The sequence below is a fragment of the Bombina bombina genome, chromosome 3 (genome assembly GCF_027579735.1).
Source record: "Bombina bombina isolate aBomBom1 chromosome 3, aBomBom1.pri, whole genome shotgun sequence".
Taxonomy (NCBI): domain Eukaryota; kingdom Metazoa; phylum Chordata; class Amphibia; order Anura; family Bombinatoridae; genus Bombina; species Bombina bombina.
The window spans coordinates 796,502,909-796,529,528 of record NC_069501.1 but is presented as its reverse complement, the minus strand read 5'-3'; the positions used below and the strand labels follow the sequence as shown (position 1 = coordinate 796,529,528).

At 39.5% G+C, this 26,620-nt stretch overlaps 1 protein-coding gene across 2 annotated transcripts in view; it reads left to right on the top strand.

The window, feature by feature from the left end:
• Positions 1 to 26,620, top strand: part of UBE3A (ubiquitin protein ligase E3A) — a 274,247-nt gene that overhangs the window by 49,067 nt on the left and 198,560 nt on the right. For both annotated transcript variants that reach the window (XM_053707716.1, XM_053707717.1), the window contains exon 2: positions 20,188 to 20,232. In XM_053707716.1, the coding sequence (XP_053563691.1) occupies positions 20,188 to 20,232 (45 nt within the window). The remainder of the gene's footprint in view (positions 1 to 20,187; positions 20,233 to 26,620) is intronic.

Sequence of the window (26,620 nt, the reverse complement as noted above, 5' to 3'; positions counted from 1 at the left end):
CGGTACATATTTAATACAAAACCCATATTAGAAAATGCTTGATTTATATGTATACTCTTGTTTAATTGCTATTATATTTCTGACTACAGTGTCCCTTTAAGCACCAGATCCCAAGTCTTAAACAAGGACCACTAAATACACTATAATTGAGTAATTGACACACAATTAAAAGACAATACCATAGTTATAGCTTACTCTAAATTTGAAATGAGCAGTAGAATATTTTCTGTACAACTTAAAATTTAATCCAATTTTCCCTCCTGTATTAATTGACAACCATCAGCCATTCACAAAATACATTACGCATATACTGTGCACTTTTTCCAATGCTCAGTGGGAATTTATATTTTGACTTTAGTCTCCCTTTAATAATTGGGAAGAGTTTAGCCAAAGCAGGGAATCGCCTGAAACTACTTCATAGTTGGGGTTATTTAGTAAGAACATGTGCCAATTGAACCCATCCCATGTTATTGACTATATCTTAGTGACTCCAGTGAAGTATTTTATTTAAAATAACAGCCATTCTATACAGTTGTAAATTTGGAGCTCCAAGACCACATCTGAGAGTAGGCAAATAAAGAGTTGGCCTTGATAAGCCAAATACAGGCATTAAGTATGGAATGGAGCATTGGGATATAGGGGTTTGGCAAGTGTATAGTAACAGTTTGTAACGCATAGCAATTTTGACAAAAAAATATTTTTTATAATATTGGTTCTTCCTAGCCAGGAAATCGATTTTGACAACAATGAAGCAGTCAGTGTAGAGAATTCACAAATGCATTTTTCATAATTAAAGGACCAGTCAACACAGTAGATTTGCATAATCAACAAATGCAAGATAACAAGACAATGCAATAGCACTTAGTCTGACCTTCAAATGAGTAGTAGATTTTTTTTCTGGCAATTTTAAAAGTTAGGTCTTTTTCCACTCCTCCTGTACCATGTGACAGCCATCAGCCAATCACAAATGCATACACATACCATGTGACAGCCATCAGCCATTCACAAATGCATACACATTTATTCTTGCACATGCTCAGTAAGAGCTGGTGACTCAAAGTTTAAATATAAAAAGACTGTGCACATTTTGTTAATGGAAGTAAATTGGAAAGTTGCTTAAATTGGCATGCTCTATCTAAATAATGAAAGTTTAATTTTGATTGAGTGTCCCTTTAAGTTTATAAAACTTATGTGGATCTGTAGCATGAGGCTGTATATTTATGGCTGTTCTTTTAGGATACAGATAGTGTATACTTTTAAACAACTTTCAGATTTACTTCTATTATTAAATTTGCTTCATTCTCTTGGTATCCTTTGTTGAAGGAGCACTATACTACTGGGATCTAGCTGAACACATTGGGTGAGCCAATGACAAGAGGCATAAGTATATGTGCAGCCACCAATCAGCAGCTAACTTCCAGCTGTGCATTGCGTCTCTTGAACCTACCTAGCTATTTTAAACAAAGGACACCTAGAGAACAAAACAAATGATAATAGAAGTAGAAATTGCATGCTCTTTCTGAATCATGAAAGTTTAATTTTGACTTTACTGTCCTTTCAATCCCATTGTTTCCCTGCAATTCAATGTACACAGAATCAACCCCTTACTAAGTTTCAAGAAGCTTAAAGGTACATGAAACCCAAAAAAAATCTTCATGATTCAGATAGAGAATACAATTTTAAACAACTTTCTAATTTACTTCTATTATCTAATCTCTTTCATTCTCTTGGTATAATTTGTTGAAGGAGCAGCAATGCACTACTAGTTTCTAACTGAACACATGGGTGATCCAATCACATTCAATATATATATGCAGCCACCAATCAACAGCTAGAACCTAGATTCTCTGCTGCTCATGAACTTGCCTAGATAAACATTTCAGAAAATGATAACAAGAGAAGGAACCAAATTAAATAATAGAAGTAAATTGGAAAGTTGTTTAAAATTGTATTCTCTAGCTGAATCATGAAAGAACATTTTTGGGTTTCATGTCCCTTTAATGAATAGAAGATTGTTTAGTGTGGAATAGATCTGCACAAGGACCTATTTGTGAGGAGGGAGGGGCAAGCAGTAAAAATAAAAGTGAAGCCTATAATGTTACTGTGAAATTATTTTTCTTTCGTTAAAATTATTTAAATTGTTATTATTTGAGGTATTGATTATTTTTCTCCTTCCAATAAAGTATAGCTAAGTTGATTAAATATGAATGGTGGTTGGATATAGTTAATATCCCAATAATTTCATAATTATATGTATTTCTAATGGTATATAACTAAATCAGTCATTTTAAACCGGAAATTCTAGTTATTCTAAAAATAAAACCTTTATTTAAAAAACGACCACCATGGTTTAAATTGGGTCTTACTGACAAGGGATTTAAATCAAATGCCTAAAATGATGCTTTTAATTTCAGTATTCCTCCTTAGTTTGATGGCAAGAATTTCCATGGATAAGACGAAAAATAGTGGCGATAGCAGGCATCCCTATCTCTTATGGGAAAGGAAAGAGTGCAAGACACAAGTTAAAGGGACAGTCTAGTATAAATTAAACTTTCATTATTCAGATAGGACTTTTAATTTTAATCAACTTTCCAATTTACTTTTATCATCAAATTTGCTTTTTTTTCTCGTGTTATTCTTAGTTTAAACTAAACATAGGCAGGCTCATATGCTAATTTCTAAGCCTTTGAGGGCTGCCTCTTATCACATACTTTTTAAATCTCTTTTCAACACAAAGAGACAGAAGGTACACGTGGGCCATATCGATAACACTGTGTTCAGGCACAGGGAGTTATTTAAGATTTAGCACATTACAATGCTAAATTTAAGACAATAGATAATAAACAGTCACAGTCATGTGATCAGGGGGCTGGAAGAAGGTTTCTAGATACAAGGTAATCACAGAGGTAAAAAGTATATTAATATAACTGGGTTGGTTATGCAAAACTGGGGAATGGGTAATAAAGGGATTATCTATATTTTAAAACGATAATAATTCTAGATTGTAAATTCCCACGGGAATAGGGCCCTCAATCCCTCCTGTATGTGTTTGTAAATTTTGTCTTGTATTGTTTTATTTAAATTATTTGTATCCATGGACAGCGCTGCGGAATATGTTGGCGCTTAATAAATAAAGTATAATAATAATAATATGGTAGACTGTCCCTTTAACTTTTATTTTGGCCATGGCGGTTGAATTCAGGGTGAAAATTCTTGTGATAAATTTATGGAGAAAACCACATTTTTGCAATAGTAGATGTAGAAATGTCCGGTCCAACATTTTGAAGGCCTTCTCCATGGCTGTCGACAGAAGGACTGATGGGATATGATGCATAGTTTCAAATTGTAACATTTGAAGCATTTTGATAGTGTTGTCCCTGGCTTCTCTCCCTAGCACAAACCAAACTTGATCCAGATGAATCAGGTGTGGCAAGATTGGATTTAGTTGGTTTGCTAATATCCTTGAATGCATTTTTAAGATGTCATTTAGTAAGGAAAAGGGCCTAAAGTTTGAGGGTTGATCCAGAGAGTTTCCGGGCTTTGGTAGCACTGTAACTTGCTTCAAGAATTGAGACAGGGATATGTTCTCCCTGTTTTACCAATTGGAATAGAGATCATAAAAGTGGGACGAGAGTTTCTTTAAACATTTTGTAGTAGTTGTAGTTCCAGTGAACCCATCAGGGTTTAAACAGTTTTACATGCAGTACCAGTTCACATTGTCCTTATGGTGAACATTGTTTTTAATTCAAATATAATTTCATAATAAGGGTTTTCTTCAGTTATTTAAATATATATGTATTTGGCACTCTGGATACACTCACAAAGCTAACACACAAGTCAGTGCCAATACACATCTCTAAAATCCTCAGATGGTTTAAAGGTGACTACATTTACACTAAATATAGCATAGCACTCTTTCTTAACATCCTTACATATACACTGAAGCTTCTCAAACCTCCTTTGGGTTCCCCCAGCCACCCACCCATCAAAATTATTTCAAACTGTATGCCACCTGGCTTTACACGAAGTCAAAAATCATACCTCCCATTCCATTGAAAAATAGCAGCACTCACTCCCAGGCCCAGAGGTGTGTAACTTGTATGAGTGATAAATGTAGAAATCCAGTTAATTCCAAAGAGTTTTTATCTTGCAACTTTATATTAGGTTCAGGTTGTTTTGAGAAATGGTTTTAAATCTTTGGTGGATGGTGTGTTTTTGATCTAAAATAGTGCAAACTCTGTTTCCTCTAGCATTGCTGTTTGGAGCCTTTTGTAAAGAGACTGTTAGTAGGGTTTTATTGCAAATTTTCTACTTGCTGTCTAAAGTAAGATTGCTATATGATGTCAGTTGTTTGCCACAGAAATTGATGTAGCTCTGTAGTTTTGCAAAAGGGACACTTTCAAGTCAGTTGGGTTTTTCATCTTGTATGTGATAACACAAAATATACTATTTTGTTTCATCTGTAAGTTATACTTGTTCCAATACGCATTGCATATGACCTTTACTCTGGTAATTAGAGTTTGTATGATTGTGGAATTTTATTTTAAAAAGACATTAAAGTCCAAAGCATATGCCTTAGTCTTTAAGAGGAAACGGGAGTCTCATGCAAAGGTATGTTTTTTTTTCTATATTTTCCCATTAGCTTTTAAGGGGTTAATAGAACTTCATGTGAATTTAGAAATTAATCAAATGGTTGACAACACTTGGTTCCTCTGTCTCTGAATTTCACACTGGCCAATTTGTTTACAGCTGGGGGTTAGTTGTGATTCTCCCAGCAAGACCCCTACTGGAAGCCAGAAATCCCTAACCACAATATCTAGTAAGATTAGTTATGCCCATTAATATTTACAAAAAATATCTTCAGTATCCATGTATACCTATTTGGTGGCTATGCACATATTCTTACTGGCATTGCCTCTGTTAGACATTGCTGCTCTGGAGCTTAACCCCTTAGTTACCAGACCATTTTTCAATTTTCTTACCGTTAAGGACTAGGGCTATTTTTACATTTCTGTGGTGTTTGTGTTTAGCTGTAATTTTCACACACATATTATATACTGTTTTTCTCGCCATTAAATGGACTTTCTAAAGATACTATTATTTTCTTCTTAAACGGGAAGAATCCACAGCTGCATTCATTACTTTTGGGAATTCAGAACCTGGCCACCAGGAGGAGGCAAAGACACCCCAGCCAAAGGCTTAAATGCCTCCCCCACTTCCCTTATCCCCAAGTCATTCTTTGCCTTTCGTCTGAGGAGCTGGCAGAGAAGTGTCAGAAGATTGAAGATAATCTCTTATGGAGGGTAGTACTCTTTAAAATGGGATTGGAGTTTTAAGTAATCCTGTCAGCCTCTCAGTGAGAACATGGGTGAAAGTTATAGTCTGGAGATGCAGGGAGAGTCTTTCTGCGAAACCATCCCGACTCATATTAACAGCTCCTTTGGCAATCGGCGTTGATGAGTTTCGCTGCCTGCCTTTATTCACTCAAGTCCATGTCAGAAGCGAGGCTACTATCTGTCACACTGGAAAGAACGTGTTCCTGTTCCACGGTGTAGATTCCGGTAAGATCGTTTAATTTTATTTCAATATATTACTGTAATGTTAAACAAAAGAAGTCAAGCGCAGTGACCCGGACTCTAAAATCTCCGACAAGAGACATGGCCCTAAGCTAGACCCCCCAAAACCGGGGACAGGCCATACCTCCTGAGGAACCACCAAGTTGCCTCATACGGAGAAGGGCACTCTAGGTAGCGCCTAGCACACCCCAATGTCCTTGAACATTGGACACTCGCAAGAGACTCAGATCAGGATCCTAGAAAGACCTCTAGACAGGCCAAGAGCTACTAGAGGTTTGAGTGCAACACTCCCAGTCCAGTGACTCCGGAGTTTACCAGGGACAGGGCAACATAAAACGGAGAACATGCCACAATAGCTGGATTCAACACAGAACCTTAGCCATGTGGGAAATTTAGTTGGAAAGTAAAAGATCCTCACAGGATCAGTCCCAGAAATCCTGTACCAGGAATAACATGGGCAACCCCTCAATTCCCGCTGAGAAGCGGATCAGAGACGGTTGCCGGGGAAAAAAAATAAGAGGAGAAAGTAAACTCTTGCGCTCCATCTTATGAGAGCGTGCGATATACAGAAAAAGGGGAGGGACAGACATATCCGGACTCAGGTGACCAGAACACTCAAGAAGGGAAAAAACAGTCCCAGCAACCTCGAGGGGCACCTGCGACTAGGCCACAAGGAATCAGACACCCGGAAAATACCAAGATTGAAACGAAAATCATCATCTCAGCTGGTACCCCAACTGTCCAGCAGTAATTCGAACCTCCATACCTCTTGGGAATGGAGAACTTCAGTTCCGAGGCGAAACCTCCAGAACCCACGATGAATCCTACACGGATCCCCACATAAGGAACGGCAGAGGATTTATACAATCCCTCCGATACTTCGTCCATCGAGGACGAGGAGCAAGTTGACGTATAATTAACGAAAACACCCCCTCAAGTAATGGATAAATAAAACTTAAAACGAACACTCCAATAAAATGAACGACTTGACACCCAACAGGATAACCAGCACACCGGCACCACGTGGGTGACATGAACCTTAAGGAACAGCAGCTAGCGCCGGACCAGTACCTGCCTGGCACAAGGAACACCTGAAACTGTCCAAGAAAAAAAAATTGAAGCCCCAGAGGGATAAAAAAAACTATAATCATAACTAAGTTCTGATATAGAAAAACGCACATCTTCCAAAGAAGTGCGCACACGACCACAAAATCGCAAGTATCCGTTCCAGAGAAAGAATATTCCCAAACTGGAAAATGATAGCAGGCATGAGCTTCTTAATACAAATCTAATATATCCTAACCGGATTAAATAAAATTAAGGCAGCACCCGAGGGTGAACGCCCAAGAAAAATGGCACGTCAACCGGACCAGCCGGTTAGAGGCTCAAGCTCAGAACTGGAACAGATACTAAAAGAAAGAAAAACGGACGATAAGGAGATTGCTTCATCCTCACCCGTCTAATCTAGTTTGCCGTCCGGGCACATAAGACCACGAATCCCTCGGCCCAGTAGGGCTGGAATCCTCCAGCACCACTAAAACATGCCTTAACAAAACACAAAGACGTGCCAGTCTCTAACAGAAGGAAAAATGTTCCCCCTCCGGGTCGATGGGTGGCCCAGGCCCCGAGGGTGGGGCCCCTGAAGCCTCAGAGGCCATCGCTTCCCCAGAAGGTCTAACTGACTCAGGCGATCCCACGCCCGAAGAACCCCGGTTAACAGAACATGGACAGTATCTTAAAAATACCTCATTAGGGAGATATAAATGTGCCAGCGCTATAGATATGGACAAGTGGAACCGTGCTGTAACCTCTGGAAGAAACAAGCCACCTTCCGGAGAAGGAGTAACGGCCATAGGGACACCTGCTTGCGTAGCAAAAGAAGAAGGTTCTGGGGCACGCATCTCCCGGGACATGGAATCCTCAGGGGCGGATGACTCAACGCACTATAAACTCCCTGATACAAGGTAAGAGAGTACTCTAGAACGGCAATCGGAATAGAACTGATGGGCATGGATAACCCTGGCCATTTCTTACTCTTCGCAAGACGTGTTCTCCGAATCGGAGATTTCCATCTCCAAAAAACACCTCCAATGGCTGGGGCACTCACCACCTCCTGTGAACCGGACATGGACGAACAGACTCTCTCGGTCACCACTCGGTCAATGTGAGGAAATGGAATACAATGTGACCACACCCGGTTACGTGATGCACCGTGTAAGCCAAAAAAACGCACCAGTTCCTAGGACTGCGCAACAAGATGAGGTAAGGCCATTATGTCCGAAAAGCCATGAGCCCAAGTATCACTACACAATAGCAGACAAAATCACATAAACATGATTACAGTCCCCCCTGTTCAATAAACCCTCTCACTGGGCCAATCTTTTTCATCTATGAGCACAATTATACTTATTTATTATCAACGATCTCAACAATCTCTGTTTAAAACCAGTGTTTAACTTTACCAATGTTTTAGATTGCGTTTTATTACATATTAAATATTTTATTTTGTAATATGCTAGCTGTTCCTGTTTACAACATAATTGCAGTTAATATTGCCACTTTGTTATCCTAATACGCATTGTCGATACCCACCTGTTACATTTTCTAGAAATACATTCGAGCTACATATTTTCAGTTTATATTCTAACTTTGTCATCCTAATTTGCATTACTACATGCACCTGCTATATATATTTTAGCTATTTACTTGAGCCACGTTTATATATACATAAACTGTTCTACTACTGTGTATAACATAGTTACAGTTAATATTGCAATTTTAGTATTCCCATACGCCAGGGCTTGACAAACCCAGGAGCCTGGGAGCCACTGGCTCCTAGAATTTGACCCCTGGCTCCTAACTTTTTGGGTTATTCTCCATATATCTATTTACAAATCTAACTGTCTGGCTATTAAAAATATGCCTGGCTCTTAAGTATTCTTACTGGCTTCTAATTTTTAAACAGATTTGTCAAGCACTGCAGTACGCATTGTTTTAAATTCCTGCTATATGCACTTTAGCAATATATCTGAGTACCCTAATAACTCCGACATCACACTCTAGCATTTCTTGCTCATTGCTGTACTTTTAGTCATCTTCTATCAGCACTATTTTGCTTTACATTCATTCTTATTTTAAGACATTGTTTTGTCTGAATCACACTTGTAACATACACTTCAGTGCTGTATCCTCCATCCAAGTTTACTTAAGCCTCTGTTGGAGGTGCTCCTTCACCTACACATCTATTCCAGAAATGTGGTATTTGCCTGAAGGTTAGTTTGCTGCCCTTCAGGTGGATCTTCGGTTGTCGCCAGTGACAACTTTTGCATTTAAGGCTCGAGATTGTTTGTTTGTCTCGACTGAGATGGTAGTAATGAACGTTTGGTTATTCCTCAATGGTATTGTTTTACCATTCTCTTTGGTCTCTTTGCTTTGCCTACTTCTGGGGAAGTGGTCTCCATGGCTTTTGGGGAGGATTTGGAAATATACAGTTTCCATGGTGACCCTCTGGGTCCTTATCTTCTCTTTCGAGGATTCTTTTCTTCCCTCCTTGCGTGTGGGATGTCAGGGGGGCTGGCTCTGGTACTAGGGTATCGTGGTAGCTCTGTGCCCTATCTTCCCTTTTGGGATTGTTCCTTCTTAGAGACGGGAACTGTGTATGGGTTTCGTAACCAGAACATGTAGAGCCAGCTGTAGTAGCCTGATGGTTAGCTTCACTGCCTTGTAAGTGAAAGGTTTGTAACCAGCTGCAGATACTTGCACTTGGAATGTGTGCTAGCAAGCTTTATATTTCTATCATAGATTCATAGTAGCTTGCCAGCTGCTATTACTTGGTTAGAGGGTTCTCCAATGGGTAGTTTCCTCTTAGGACCTGCACTCTCTTTTGAGGCGGACGTTACCAGCCCTTTTTGTGAGTTGGGTCCATTTCTTGGAGGAGAGATCGGGGATCTGTCTGCTCTCTTGGGTCTGACCATTTAATTTTGTTGTCCCTGTTATACTCCCTGGTGGGGAGTTCACAGGTGTTCCTTCCTCCATTGGTTGCATTGCTGCTGATGTTGGTTGTCTTCTAGGATCTGGACTTTCCTGGTTGGCAGTTACCGTTGATAATTCAGCGCACCCTAAGGGATGGAGTCCCATGTTGACTTAGGGTTAGCTTTACTGCCCGGGAGCTGGAACTCAAGTTTCTGTCAGTTGTAGTTCTGTGTTGGCACAGAGTGCCCTCTTTTTCTGCTGGGACAGTTGGTTTTTCCATCATGTCTATGAGATCAGTTTTTTTCCTTTGGTCCTGATATAGGTTTCCTACCTATATGTGGCTAGTTTTAGCGATTGTGTCTGCTAGACTAGGGTTCCGTGGGGAGCTTGTGGCTTCCTTGGTGCACCATATGTTTTATGGTGTTGTGTCAGGGGATCTGTGGAGGGATTTTGTTCTTCCTCGCGATCGCTCTCTCATGGGTTGGGAGTGTCTCTTTGGGAGTTGGGCTTTATTGAAAGTTCTTTTCCCTGGGTGGTTGTTCTGTAATAACCTTCGTTTTGCTTTGTCTTTGGGGTTTCTTACCTATTCTGACGGTCCTTTGGATCTCCTTTTGGGTACTATGTTCTCTCCTTCGGAGGTAGGTGGAGCTGCTTTTCCTTGGGGTAAGTTTGTGCTATTTGGGAGCCTGGGGGCTTTGTGCTCAGTGGAATCTAAGGATTTTGAGTGGTCTCCAGCACGGCATGCTGATTGTTTAACTGATGGACAGTTATTTTTGTTTTTCAGTATTTATGGGTAATTTCAGCCTGTGGTGCCCTTCAAGGGACCGCCTTCTGTACCTGCCCTTTGTTTGCATTCAGTGTCCTCTATAGCTTTGGGTATTGTTTCCCAAAATTAATGAATGCAGCTGTGGACTCTTCCCGTTTAAGAAGAAAAACTTAAATTATACTTAACTGATAATTTTCTCTTCTTCTGACGGGAAGAGTCCACAGCTCCCCGCCCGCATTTATCGATGATGCGGCTGTAATTTAGTTTCTTCTTCTGGCACCTTTTTCACCCTGATATTTCTCCTACTTTTCCTTGTTCAATCGGCAGAATGATTGGGGAATGAGGGAAGTGGAGGAGGTTTTTAAGCCTTTGGCTGGGGTGTATTTGCCTCCTCCTGGTGGCCAGGTTCTGAATTCCCAAAAGTAATGAATGCAGCTGTGGACTCTTCCCATCAGAAGAAAAGAAAATTATCAGGTAAGCATAATTTAAGTTTTTCATCATATCATATATATTTTACTATAAATTCTTTTTATAAAATATGATGGTAAAAAACACTTTTTCTAACTTTGACCCCCAAAATCTGTTACACATTTACAACCACCAAAAAACACCCACGCTAAATAGTTTCTAAATTTTGTCCTGAGTTTAGAAATACCCAATATTTACATGTTCTTTGCTTTTTTTGCAAGTTATAGGGCAATAAGTACAAGTAGCATTTTGCTATTTCCAAACCATTTTCCCCCCCAAAATTAGCGAGTTACATTGTATTACTGATATCTGTCAGGAATCCCTGAATAACCCTTCACATGGTATATATATATTTTTTTTTAGTAGACAACCCAAAATATTGATCTAGGCCCATTTTAGTATATATTTCATGCCACCATTTAACCGCCAAATGCGATCAAATAAAAAAAACTTTCTCTTTTTCTCACACTTTAGGTTTCTCACTGAGCTTATTTACAAACGGCTTCTGCAATTGTGGCACAAATGGTTGTAAATGCTTCTCTGGGATCCCCTTTGTTCAAAAATAGCAGAAAAGTATGGCTTTGGCATTACTTTTTGGTAATTAGGCCACTAAATACTGCTGCACACCACACTTGTATTATGCCCAGCAGTGAAGGGGTTAATTAGGGAGCTTGTAGGGTTAATTTTTGTGTAGAGATCAGCCTCCCACCTGACACATCCCAGCCCCTGATCCCTCCCTGACCCCTCTCAAACAGCTTTCTTCCCTCCCCCACCCCACAATTGACGCCATCATCTTAAGTACTGGCAGAAAGTCTGCCAGTACTAAAATAATAGGCTTTTTTAAATAAAAAAAATAAAACCCCCATTTTTCTGTAGTGTAGCTGCCCCCCTCAATACCATACCCCCTCCCAGATCCCTTTCCCCAACATTTATTCCCCCCTCCCTCTCCCTGCTTCCCTCTCCCTGCTTCCCTCCTTCACATAGTACACTTATGTGTAGCGGGCGCCCGCCTCCTCGCGTGCACCCGCCTTCACTACTGGAACTCTGGTCCAGTGATGGGCCACCCTCCCACACCACTAACGATTGGCACCATCGCTGGCCGATGCAGAGAGGGACACAGAGTGGCCCTCTCTGCATTGGTAGTTGCCTAAAGGGTATTGCATGATGCCTCAATATCCGAGGCATTGCTGCAATACCCTGAGAGCATCTGGAATGCTATGTACGTCCTTGGTCCTTAACTGTCCTTTTTTCAGATAGAGCTTGTCATTTTTATAACCTTTTTAAATTAATTTTCAAATGTGCTTTCTTCTCTTGGTATCTATTGTTGAATAGGCACATATCCTTCACTAGTGGGGAGCTAGCTGCCGATTGGTGCCTGCACACATTTTGTCTCTTGTGTTTAAGCGCCTTTGGAATAAATATTGCAATAAGAAAATCCTCAGACAAATTAGAGCATTTTTATGTCTCTAAGATTATATTTGTACTATGAACTCTAAGCTGAACTTATTTTTCCTAATTCCCATTATAAATTTTATTATCCATCAATACAGGGCCACAGATGAGCCCTGGGTTTTTCTAGCTGTACCTTTGTTTAAGCTCTTCAAGACAATTTGCAAAACAGCATGCCTAATGTTTTAGTTTCTTTTAGACTTTTTTAGTTTCACTGAACAAAATTACCTTTATTGCAAAGCTTGCAGATATTTTATTGAAAATCATTGACTTTATTATAGTGACTAGTCAGTCTGATGGTGTGATGTGGAGAAAATGTCCTCTAACCACAACTTTAACAATAATAGTTACATTGTATATTTGAACAATATTTCTAAGTGCAATATATTGTAAAGATGGGTCCTCAATACCTAGATAATATTGACAATGAGTCAAAGGAAAATTAAAAGTAATTACATTTTTTTTTTTTTTTAATTTTGCTATTCCAACATCAAATATACTGACATTCACCCATCACATAGTTTAATTTCTTTAGCTTTATCAAAAACATATGCAAATATTGTTCCTGTATTGAAACCATCAGTCATTTTCAGTGTTAAGAATTAGCAGTATTGACCCATCTCTAATACAAGTAAAAACTTTTATATGTTGACGTTGCTTTTTTACCTTCAGATTAAATAAGATAAAAAAACTAAAAAAAAACATTGTACTGTAATTGTTCCCCTTTAATATGTTCCAAAAGATCAATTTCACTTTCTGGAGTGCACCAAATTGTAAACAAGTATCGCCTTTTCCTTTTAGTTTGTCAATTGAAATAGACTGTGTTTCACTGTTAGAAAACACCACCTGCACTGAAAAATTCAGTATTGGTTATAGAAAAGCTGCACAGTGGAATCAGTTGTCACTCTATGAGTAACTGATAATAATAATAATAATACAAGCTATATAAACAAGAGGAATCGGCAGAAATCAACTTCAAAGTGGAGAGTGGGCTAGAGAAACAACCCACCACATTTGAAGGGGCATTCCTGCAGCATCTTTGAATATAATTAACTCTTATCAGCATAATACTAGGGGTAAATATGCCATTTATGTTAATAAAAACAAAAAATCACACCAGTCTGGATAAAAACAGATATGCCTGTACACTTTCTGTGCATAACATCGGTGCCATCAAGTACTAATTGAGTACAAGTCTAAGTTAGTTTTGAGTTTGTACAAAACATGAAAGTTGCTTTATAATGGCACCATTATCCTTGAGGATAATTGGCTCCAGTTAATTTTTCAGCCTGATATTTTGTGATACTTTATCTACTACATATATTCGTTTAAAATATTATTTCTTCTGTTATGTGTGATCAGTCCACGGGTCATCATTACTTCTGGGATATAACTCCTCCCCAACAGGAAATGCAAGAGGATTCACCCAGCAGAGCTGCATATAGCTCCTCCCCTCTACGTCACTCCCAGTCATTCTCTTGCACCCAAAGACTAGATAGGATGTGTGAGAGGACTATGGTGATTATACTTAGTTTTTATAACTTCAATCAAAAGTTTGTTATTTTACAATAGCACCGGAGCGTGTTATTGCCTCTCTGGCAGAGTTTGAAGAAGAATCTACCAGAGTTTTTACTATGATTTTAACCGGAGTAGTTAAGATCATATTGCTGTTTCTCGGCCATCTGAGGGAGGTAAAAGCTTCAGATCAGGGGACAGCGGGCAGATGAATCTGCATTGAGGTATGTAGCAGTTTTTATTTTCTGAATGGAATTGATGAGAAAATCCTGCCATACCGTTATAATGACATGTATGTATACTCTACACTTCAGTATTCTGGGGATGGTATTTCACCGGAATTACTCTGTTAAAAGTACATTAAACCTTTTAATAGGTATTTATTATGTTAAACGTTTTTGCTGGAATGTAGAATCGTTTGCATTTTCTGAGGTACTGAGTGAATAAATATTTGGGCATTATTTTTCCACTTGGCAGTTGCTTGTTTTAATTGTGACAGTTTCGTTTCTCTCTCACTGCTGTGTGTGAGGGGGAGGGGCCGTTTTTGGCGCTCTTTGCTACGCATCAAAAATTTCCAGTCAGTTACTCTTGTATTTCCTGCATGATCCGGTTCATCTCTAACAGAACTCAGGGGTCTTCAAACTTCTTTGGAGGGAGGTAGATTCTCTCAGCAGAGCTGTGAGACTTATATATTGACTGTTATTAAAAACGTTGCTCTGTAATTTTTATGTTTCAAATTTAATTATTGTTACTTTACTAATGGGAACAAACCTTTGCTAAAAGTTGTGTTGTTTTTAAGGATTGATGCTATAACTGTCTTTCAGTTCATTATTTCAACTGTCATTTAATCGTTTAGTGCTTCTTTGAGGCACAGTACGTTTTTGTTAAATAAGATTGTAACCAAGTTGCAAGTTTATTGCTAGTGTGTTAAACATGTCTGATTCAGAGGAAGATATCTGTGTCATTTGTTCCAATGCCAAGGTGGAGCCCAATAGAAATTTATGTACTAACTGTATTGATGCTACTTTAAATAAAAGCCAATCTGTACAAATTGAACAAATTTCACCAAACAGCGAGGGGAGAGTTATGCCGACTAACTCGCCTCACGTGTCAGTACCTGCATCTCCCGCCCGGGAGGTGCGTGATATTATGGCGCCTAGTACATCTGGGCGGCCATTACAGATAACATTACAAGATATGGCTACTGTTATGACTGAAGTTTTGGCTAAATTACCAGAACTAAGAGGCAAGCGTGATCACTCTGGGGTGAGAACAGAGTGCGCTGATAATACTAGGGCCATGTCTGATACTGCGTCACAGCTTGCAGAGCATGAGGACGGAGAGCTTCATTCTGTGGGTGATGGTTCTGATCCAAACAGATTGGATTCAGATATTTCAAATTTTAAATTTAAATTGGAGAACCTCCGTGTATTACTAGGGGAGGTTTTAGCGGCTCTTAATGATTGTAACACTGTTGCAATACCAGAGAAATTGTGTAGGTTGGATAAATACTTTGCGGTACCGGCGAGTACTGACGTTTTTCCTATACCTAAGAGACTAACTGAAATTGTTACTAAGGAGTGGGATAGACCCGGTGTGCCGTTCTCACCCCCTCCAATATTTAGAAAGATGTTTCCAATAGACGCCACCACACGGGACTTATGGCAAACGGTCCCTAAGGTGGAGGGAGCAGTTTCTACTTTAGCTAAGCGTACCACTATCCCGGTGGAGGATAGCTGTGCTTTTTCAGATCCAATGGATAAAAAATTAGAGGGTTACCTTAAGAAAATGTTTGTTCAACAAGGTTTTATATTGCAACCCCTTGCATGCATCGCGCCGATTACGGCTGCGGCAGCATTTTGGATTGAGTCTCTGGAAGAGAACCTTAGTTCAGCTACCCTGGACGACATTACGGACAGGCTTAGAGTCCTTAAACTAGCTAATTCATTCATTTCGGAGGCCGTAGTACATTTAACCAAACTTACGGCTAAGAACTCAGGATTCGCCATTCAGGCACGTAGGGCGCTGTGGCTAAAATCCTGGTCAGCTGATGTAACTTCTAAGTCCAAATTACTTAATATACCTTTCAAGGGGCAAACTTTATTTGGGCCCGGTTTGAAAGAAATTATCGCTGACATTACAGGAGGTAAGGGCCACGCCCTGCCTCAAGACAAAGCCAAAGCTAAGGCTAGACAGTCTAATTTTCGTCCCTTTCGGAATTTCAAAGCAGGAGCAGCATCAACTTCCACTGCACCAAAACAGGAAGGAGCTGTTGCTCGTTACAGACAAGGCTGGAAACCTAACCAGTCCTGGAACAAGGGCAAGCAGGCCAGGAAACCTGCTGCTGCCCCAAAGACAGCATGAACCGAGGGCCCCCGATCCGGGACCGGATCTAGTGGGGGGCAGACTCTCTCTCTTCGCCCAGGCTTGGGCAAGAGATGTTCAGGATCCCTGGGCGCTAGAGATCATATCTCAGGGATACCTTCTAGACTTCAAATTCTCTCCCCCAAGAGGGAGATTTCATCTGTCAAGGTTGTCAACAAACCAGATAAAGAAAGAAGCGTTTCTACGCTGTGTACAAGATCTGTTATTAATGGGAGTGATCCATCCGGTTCCGCGGTCGGAACAAGGACAAGGGTTTTACTCAAACCTGTTTGTGGTTCCCAAAAAAGAGGGAACTTTCAGGCCAATCTTGGATTTAAAGATCCTAAACAAATTCCTAAGAGTTCCATCGTTCAAAATGGAAACTATTCGGACAATCTTACCCATGATCCAAAAGGGTCAGTACATGACCACAGTGGATTTAAAGGATGCTTACCTTCACATACCGATTCACAAAGATCATTACCGGTATCTAAGGTTTGCCTTCTTAGACAGGCATTACCAGTTTGTAGCTCTTCCATTCGGATTGGCTACGGCTCCAAGAATCTTCACAAAGGTTCTGGGTGCCCTTCTGGCGGTACTAAGACCGCGAGGAATTTCGGTAGCTCCGTACCTAGACGACATTCTGATACAAGCTTCAAGCTTTCAAACTGCCAAGTCTCATACAGAGTTAGTTCTGGCATTTCTAAGGTCGCATGGATGGAAAGTGAACGAAAAGAAGAGTTCTCTTTTTCCTCTCACAAGAGTTCCATTCTTGGGGACTCTTATAGATTCTGTAGAAATGAAGATTTATCTGACAGAAGACAGATTAACAAAGCTTCTAAATGCATGCCGTGTCCTTCATTCCATTCAACTCCCGTCAGTAGCTCAATGCATGGAGGTGATCGGCTTAATGGTAGCAGCAATGGACATAGTACCCTTTGCACGTCTACATCTCAGACCGCTGCAATTGTGCATGCTGAGTCAGTGGAATGGGGATTACTCAGACTTGTCCCCTACTCTGAATCTGGATCAAGAGACCAGAAACTCTCTTCTATGGTGGCTTTCTCGGCCACATCTGTCCAGGGGGATTCCATTCAGCAGGCCGGACTGGACAATTGTAACAACAGACGCCAGCCTACTAGGTTGGGGCGCTGTCTGGAATTCTCTGAAGGCTCAGGGACAATGGAATCAGGAGGAAAGTCTCCTACCAATAAACATTCTGGAATTAAGAGCAGTTCTCCATGCCCTTCTGGCTTGGCCCCAGTTAAAAACGCGGGGGTTCATCAGGTTTCAGTCGGACAACATCACGACTGTAGCTTACATCAACCATCAAGGAGGGACAAGAAGCTCCCTAGCAATGATGGAAGTATCAAAGATAATTCGCTGGGCAGAGTCTCACTCTTGCCACCTGTCAGCAATCCACATCCCGGGAGTGGAGAACTGGGAGGCGGATTTCTTGAGTTGCCAGACTTTTCATCCGGGGGAGTGGGAACTTCATCCGGAGGTCTTTGCCCAAATACTTCGACGTTGGGGCAAACCAGAGATAGATCTCATGGCGTCTCGCCAGAACGCCAAACTTCCTCGCTACGGGTCCAGATCCAGGGATCCGGGAGCGGTTCTGATAGATGCTTTAACAGCACCTTGGAACTTCGGGATGGCTTATGTGTTTCCACCCTTCCCGCTGCTTCCTCGATTGATTGCCAAAATCAAACAGGAGAGAGCATCAGTGATCCTAATAGCGCCTGCATGGCCACGCAGGACTTGGTATGCAGATCTAGTGGACATGTCATCCTGTCCGCCTTGGTCTCTACCTCTAAGACAGGACCTTCTGATACAGGGTCCATTCAAACATCAAAATCTAACTTTTCTGAAGCTGACTGCTTGGAAATTGAACGCTTGATTTTATCAAAACGTGGTTTTTCTGAGTCGGTTATTGATACCCTGATACAGGCTAGGAAGCCTGTTACCAGAAGGATTTACCATAAGATATGGCGTAAATACCTATACTGGTGCGAATCCAAAGGTTACTCCTGGAGTAAGGTTAGGATTCCTAGGATATTGTTCTTTCTACAAGAAGGTTTAGAAAAGGGTTTATCGGCTAGCTCATTAAAGGGACAGATCTCAGCTCTGTCCATCTTGTTACACAGGCGTCTGTCAGAAAATCCAGACGTCCAGGCCTTTTGTCAGGCTTTAGCTAGGATCAAGCCTGTGTTTAAAACTGTTGCTCCGCCATGGAGTTTAAACTTAGTTCTTAACGTTTTACAGGGTGTTCCGTTTGAACCCCTTCATTCCATTGATATAAAATTGTTATCTTGGAAAGTTCTGTTTTTAATGGCTATTTCCTCGGCTCGAAGAGTCTCTGAGTTATCAGCCTTACATTGTGATTCTCCTTATCTGATTTTTCACTCAGACAAGGTAGTTCTGCGTACTAAACCTGGGTTCTTACCTAAGGTAGTCACTAACAGGAATATCAATCAAGAGATTGTTGTTCCATCCTTGTGTCCAAATCCTTCTTCAAAGAAGGAACGTCTTCTACACAATCTGGATGTAGTTCGTGCCCTCAAGTTCTACTTGCAGGCAACTAAGGATTTTCGACAAACGTCTTCCCTGTTTGTCGTGTACTCTGGTCAGAGGAGAGGTCATAAGGCTTCGGCTACCTCTCTCTCCTTCTGGCTTCGTAGCATAATTCGTTTAGCCTATGAGACTGCTGGACAGCAGCCTCCTGAAAGAATTACAGCTCATTCTACTAGAGCTGTGGCTTCCACTTGGGCCTTTAAGAATGAGGCCTCTGTTGAACAGATTTGCAAGGCTGCAACTTGGTCTTCGCTTCATACTTTTTCCAAATTTTACAAATTTGACACTTTTGCTTCTTCGGAGGCTATTTTTGGGAGAAAGGTTCTTCAGGCAGTGGTTCCTTCTGTATAATGAGCCTGCCTATCCCTCCCGTCATCCGTGTACTTTTGCTTTGGTATTGGTATCCCAGAAGTAATGATGACCCGTGGACTGATCACACATAACAGAAGAAAACATAATTTATGCTTACCTGATAAATTCCTTTCTTCTGTTGTGTGATCAGTCCACGGCCCGCCCTGTTTTAAGGCAGGTAAATATCTTTTAAATTATACTCCAGTCACCACTTCACCCTTGGTTTCTCCTTTCTCGTTGATTCTTGGTCGAATGACTGGGAGTGACGTAGAGGGGAGGAGCTATATGCAGCTCTGCTGGGTGAATCCTCTTGCATTTCCTGTTGGGGAGGAGTTATATCCCAGAAGTAATGATGACCCGTGGACTGATCACACAACAGAAGAAAGGAATTTATCAGGTAAGCATAAATTATGTTATAATTAGTTTTCTCATTCATGTCATGCTGCTAGATGATAATTATAAATTAGCATATTGTGCAACTCCAAATATCTGAAGAAATCCTTAGTTTAGAAAAAAAACTGTATAGTCATGTATAGACGTTATAATTTTTTTGGGAAAAAGGATTATGAACGAACTGTTCCTCTTAAAGGATTACTTTCTGTTATAATTTTTAAGCTAAACAACTAACATATTAAAGTTAATAAACATTAATTAAAACCTACTAACCTATATTTTCTCCAAAACTAAGTTTCATAACGTTCTAAAAGTTATATATTTTATTTGCCGATGATGTCACGTTATCCTGCCCACTATTTTCAGCACTGCATGTTCAAAATACTTAAACCAATAACTTTGTGTTTAAAGCGCCATTTTGAAACCTAGGTACTGTAAACGGATTGGTACAGAGCAAAGGATACCCATGGAGTGGGTTTGGAAAACAACTAAATTTGCAGACAAGATTTCTGACATACGGTAGAGATATGTTAATGAAATGCTATTGATAAAAAGCGTATTTGGGGTAGTTAGTTAGTAACAGGCATAGAAAATATTTACTTACAGTGGCCCTTTAAACACTATATTGTTAGGCTGCTAGTAGATAGTAAACTTGTAATATATTTTGGGGGGGGGGGGGTTTGGAACAGTAATCTGCAAAAGGACCTCTTTGAGTTATTGGTTAGCTACTGAATGAGCCTTACTGTTTATATTTTCCAGATCACCAGGAGATCCTCATTTAGACAACCTAGAAAATAGCCGAATGTAAGTATAACTAAATCCATTTTTTTTCTACTAAGACACAACACATTTTTTGTAACGCTTTCTCAACATAGAATTTATACACTACAGAGAGAAGTGCTCCACCAATCAATAAACATTAGCACAAAAAGTTTGTTTTAGGACTAGTCACCAGCCTAGGAGCAGCCATTTTTTTGCTCATGTCTTTTTAGCTGTTCTCTTTTGTATATCAGAAAAGATTTTATTTGTTAATAATGAAGTTTAGACTGTCCCTTTAACCCTTGAAGATAAGGTGTCAGATCACTGCTGTGTGTCTGTCTATGGTGTGCAGCAGTTTTTCACAACTTGACTGGACAATAGTTGATTTTAACTGACTGCAGACGTAATCTTTGCACTTATTTTCTTACAGATTTTTGAATATTGTCTGAGTTTATTTGTGCCCAGTAGGAGAGTGGCTGTGAGAATAAAGGTCAGGGAAGTAAGCTTGCTCATAGGGAAGAGAGATGCAGTAAGGAGCAAATGACAACTAACTGCCTTGTTCTGCTTCCTTATCCAGAATTTTCAACAATTAAAGGAACGGTAAGGTCAAAATTAAACTTTCATGATTCTGACAGAGCATGCAATTTTAAACAATTTTCCATTTTATTTCTGTTATCTAATTTGGTTTGTTCTTTTGCTCTCACACCAAGACACAGCAGCAACAGCTACTGGGAGCTAACTGCTAATTGGTGGCAGCACTGATATGCCTCTTGTTGGCTCACCTGATGCATTTAGCAGGCTCTTAGTATTGCATTGCTGCTCCTTCAATAAAGGATTTTAAGACAATGAAGCAAATGTGATAATAGAAGTAATTTCAAAAGTTGTCTAAAATTGTTTGCTCTTTCTCAATGTTTCTCATCCGCAGCCCTCAAGTACCCCCAACAGGCCTGGTTTTCATTATGGCTAAACCAGTGCACACTGCTCTATCTCAATCATGAAAGAAAAATTTTGGTTTTCATGTCTCTTTAAATATGCTCAGTGGACATCTGTGTAATTTTCTATTTGAATTTTTTTTCATGAGGAATTTGTACACTATGGCTATAGTAATTTAATACTGAGTTCTTATTGGCATAAAACTACATTTATTCTCTTCCTCATGTAGGAATTAATACTAAACAATATGATGGAATATCAAGAAATAGACATATAGACAATATCAATTTATGGTAATATAGTAGTTATATGCATATACATAGATGTTAGGTATGGCATGAAACAAATATACTTGATAACTAATCCAGATGGGTTTAAATGTGAAACATATTCAGCCCAGTATTACAAATATATTTAGTTATGTCTTTTATTCCAGAGTGTTCTTGAAATTACCTCTGAGTATCTTGATGTTGAGGTTTTGGAAGGTTTGGCTCATTGCGGTTTTTAATAGTGTCTGGTTCATGTATAGGTATGATTTTTTCTATACAATAATAACATTGTATAATGTAGTAGAGCACCGGATTATATATACACCACATTGATACATATAAAGAGAAGAAAAAAGGGCGCCTCCTAGTGTAGCCAATTGGTTGTGAAAATGGAGTACAATTAAAAGTAATATACTCACAATAAGAGAAGGCAAAGGTAATGCCTAGGGAAACGGTCTGGGAGCTTATCAGTGTCCCAGCGGATTGTGCACAGAGATGGGCAGCTCCTCCTGGAATCAGTGCAAGATTCAACTATCTAGAATGTGGAGAAAAGAAGGGCGACTCCTAGTGCAGAGCAATATGGTGTTTAGACCCCGTATACAAATCCCAGGTATAAGGGTACTCACAATTAGTAGCGCACCCAATGGTGCAAGTGACACGTACTACGCTATTATAGTGGCCCAGTGCACATAACCATCAGGATCCCATATAGAAGAGGTCCCAATAAATCCTTAGTAAATGGCCGTATATAAAGAGAGACTTAAAAAAGTGCTTAAAAAAGTTAAACTTTATACGAAATATCAAAAAAAGAACAATACAATAACATTTTGGTACAATGGTTAAAAACAAACAGTATTATACGCTACATGTATCTCGGTGTCTACCGCACCGTTTCCTCAGGCTGATAATACTGAAAGCACTAAGAGTCTCCTATATACCTGCCTCTATCCAATCAATAGCCCGGTAACTCCCTCTTAGACAGGTGGCTGCTAATTAACTCTGTTAACCCTGTCTACTTGTAAACTGAAGCAATATATATATAGTTTCTTATGACACATTGGGAATAATAAAATATGCACATCTAGAAAGCTACATATGTCAAAATGCATCAGATTCTGTTATTAATATATAACGACATATGTAAATTTGTGACAGGTGTGGTTACAAACCATGTTATACATACATGTTATGCATACAACCTTCATAGAAATTGTCAAATGTGAATAAAAGTCAGATATAATTTGTCTGACACAATATGGATAGCTAGACAAATAGATCTGACAGCAATCGTATCTAAAGAAGGTGTGATCAGTTAGACCAATCCTATATGCTATTGCATAGTCTGTATCTGAAAGCCACTCGTGAGAACGAACCTACATAAACCAATGATGGTCTCTTTAATGTTAGTGGGTTTGATAGCGTGAGCGAATAAAAAAACTCTGTCGTTAAATATACGTTTAAACAGTAATCTATGTATAAAAGTGTAAGATATAGTGTGTGTAAATATAGTAGGTCTGAAACATTCGGTATCATTTAATGTATTGTCAGACAAATGATATCTGACCTTTATTCACATTTGACAATTTCTATGAAGGTTGTATGCATAACATGTATGTATAAAATGGTTTGTAACCACACCTGTCACAAATGTTGTTTATTTACATATGTCGTTATATATATTAATAACAGAATCTGTTGCATTTGGACATATGTAGCTTTCTAGATGTGCATATTTTATTATTCCCAATGTGTCATAAGAAACTATACATATATTGCTTCACTTTACAAGTAGACGGGTTAAGAGAGTTTATTAGCAGCCACCTGTCTAATAGGGAGTTACCGGGCTATTGATTGGGTAGAGGCAGGTATATAGGAGACTCTTAGTGCTTCAGTATTATCAGCCTGAGGAAACGGCGCATTAGATGCCGTGAAATGCGTAGCGTATAATACGGTTTGTTTTTAACCATTCTACCAAAATTTTATTGTATTGTTCTTTTTTTGATATTTCGTATAAAGTTTTTAAACTTTTTTAAGCACTTTTCTTGGGTCTCTCTTTATATTATGGCCATTTACTAAGGATTTATTGGGACCTCTTCTATCTGGGATCCTGATGGTTATCTGCACTGGGCCACTATAATAGCCTAGTACGTGTCACTTGCACCATTGGGTGCGCTACTAATTGTGAGTACCCTTACACATGGAATTTGGATACGGGGTCTAAACACCATATTGCTCTGCACTAGGAGTCGCCCTTCTTTTCTCCACTCATTGATTCATATGTATGTTCTTTAAAGGGGCATGAAGTCCATATATTTTCTTAATCCAGATAAAGCATATAGTTTTTAAAAACTTTCCAATTTTCTATTATCACATTTGCTTCATTTTCTTTCGTAAAATGATGATGGTCCATAGTGCTCCATAACTAACACTAAGAGGAATTCAAGAACCCACATAAGAGCTTAAAATCCCTCTCATCTCTATTCAGTTCTGTTCTGGGCCACACATGAGATAGTTGAGAATAGAGGTGTTAAAATTACTTGCTTATGGATTTATATTTGGGAGCTCAGTGTAGCTTGATGACTGGTAGGCCGGTGGAGGGGTGCCACTTCAGGTAGGTGATTTACCACAGCACACACACACAGCCCAGAGGCTGTTTGTAGGTACTCTGTCACAGGTACAGCATAGCCAGGGGACTTAGCCTGTCCTCCCACTGACTCACATTTCTCTACCCAAATCAGGTCACTTATTGCACTACATCACTCTAGAGGGTACTATATGATTACTGGCACCCCTTTTGTACCCTTTGGCAGCACTTGGATCCCCTTTTCACTAGTTTTTTAAAATGAGTGTGTGGCTCTTTAAGAAAACAGTGGTTCCCTCAGAGATAATCTGTTTAGCTGTGGGGGGGAGGGGGCTGTTTATATTGTTTATGTTGCATGTTTTTCTACAGTTTTATGCAACACTTTATTAAAGTGTTTTTTTTTTTTTGTTTTTTTTTACTTTGTAAGGCTCTCTGAGGCAGTGGCACTGTGCTGGGCAGTAGCCTCGCCCCTCATTTTTGCCTTCGGAGTTCCAATTCAGTGTTCTCCAAGAAGAATCCTGCTTACAAGGGTTATTTTGTCACTGGAGGGGGTGAGTACATATACAGGAGCTGCCAAGGGGTCACTTATGGGCACTTTCTGAGGGAAGTTAACTTAGACCTAGGATTACCTTAGCCTATAATGTGTTCAAGTGTCAGTGGAGTAACTTAGTGTAGAGGGCCCTCTACCATCTACTTTTAGCACTTAATAATGGCTTTTCACATTTATGGAATCCAGTAAACCTGTCCACACTGAATCCATGTCTAACACTATATTTTTGAGGGGTATTCTTCCAGAGGGTTTTCGTGGTATTCCTTTAGGATTCCTAGAATTCTTCATTTTTTACAGAATGGCCTTTAAAATGATTTGTATGCTAACTCCCCAAATTATCAAATTTCTGCTTTTTCTGTTTTTTTTCTTTTGGCTAAACTTCCTGATTCTGAGACCGTTGTCCATGCTTAGTTAGAATTAGGCTGGTTGTGAGACCTATTTCTCCACCCTGGAATTTGAATCTAGTTATGTTGGTACGACAAGATCCTCCTTTTGAACCAATGCATTCCATTGATACCAAGCTTTTTTTCTTGGAAAGTGCTGTTCTTGTTAGCAATCTCTTCAGTTAGGAGAGTTTTTGAATTTTCAGCCTTGTCCTGTGATTTTCCATTTTTATTTATTTACAAGTATAAGGCTGTACTTTGTACTAAATATGATTTTCTTCCTAATGTAGTTTCTTTGGAAAATATTAATCAGGAGCTTGTTGTTCCTTCTTTGTGTCCAAATCCTGCTAATTCTAAGGAGCATCTCTTGCATAATCTTGATTTAGTCAGAGCTTTAGTCAAGCTACTAAATAATTCTGACAATCTTCTAGTTTGTTTGCTCAGTACTTGTAAGGGGCAGGAGGCTACTACGATAGCGTTGGCCTCTTGGATCAAACAAGTATTTCACAAGGCTTACATGATGGCGGGAAAATCTCCTAAGCGTATTACAGCTCACTCTACAAGAGCAGTTGCAACTCCCTGGGCTTTAAAAAATGATGCATCTTGGAAACAGATTTGCAAAGCTGCAATAGGGTCTTGTATGCATACCTTTTAAAAATCTTATTGCTTTGATGTTTTATGCTTAAAGCAGCATTTAGCAGGAAAATCCTTCTAGCCACAGTGTCTGCAAAATAGGAGCTGCCAGTAAAATTGTCCCATCCTTTCCTTTGCATGGATCACATGATTGGGTATTAATCCTACGTTATGGAGCACTATGGACCACCATCATTTTACGAAAGAAAAAAAAAATTTATGTTTGCCAAATAGATTTTGGAATGATGGTGGTCCAAAGATCCCACCCATTAAAATCTTTGGGCACCAGTTCTAATTGACACCTCTACAGACCCTGCTTTGTCTTTTCTACCTATATGTTTCCTATTCTCTGCTCGGCTATACGTTGAACTGAATAGAGGAGGGAGAGTTTTTAAGCTCTATGTGGGTTCTTGACCACCTAATATATATCCCACATATTATGAAGCACTAAGGACCATCATCATTCCGAAAGGAAATATTTTATCAGGTAAGCATACATTTTGTTTTCTTGGTATCCTTTGTTGAAGGATAATCAACAAATTATTTAGAGCTACCTGAATACATTGGATGAGCCAATGACATGAGGTATATGTGTGCAGCTAGCTCCCAGTAGTGCACTGCTGCTGCTGAGCCTGCTTAGGTATGCTTTTTAACTAATGATACCAAGAGAATAATTAAAATTAAATAATAAATTGTTTAAAAATGCATGGTCTATATGAATAATGCAATTTAAATTTTGACTGTCCTGTCCCTTTAACGCATTGTTTTTGTGATTGCACTGATTTAATCCCTTCATGCTGTTAGGACGTTCTATGCTGTCCTAACAGTGCTGGGCTTTAACACCGCTTCCACCTTTCATGAAATTAATAATCGGCCTGGGGGGGGCGTGCTTAGCGGCTTAGGCAATACCCCATGATCCGATACAAGGCCAAGAAATCACTTGATCGCATTGACAATTGTGTGATTTCATTTTTACTAATAGTGTTTACGTCAGATTTTTTTTCCCGATGTTAACACTAAAGTACCAGCCTAAAGGGGTTAACTAATGAGTTCTATTGCAGAGCTTAGTGTTGTGAATATTGTT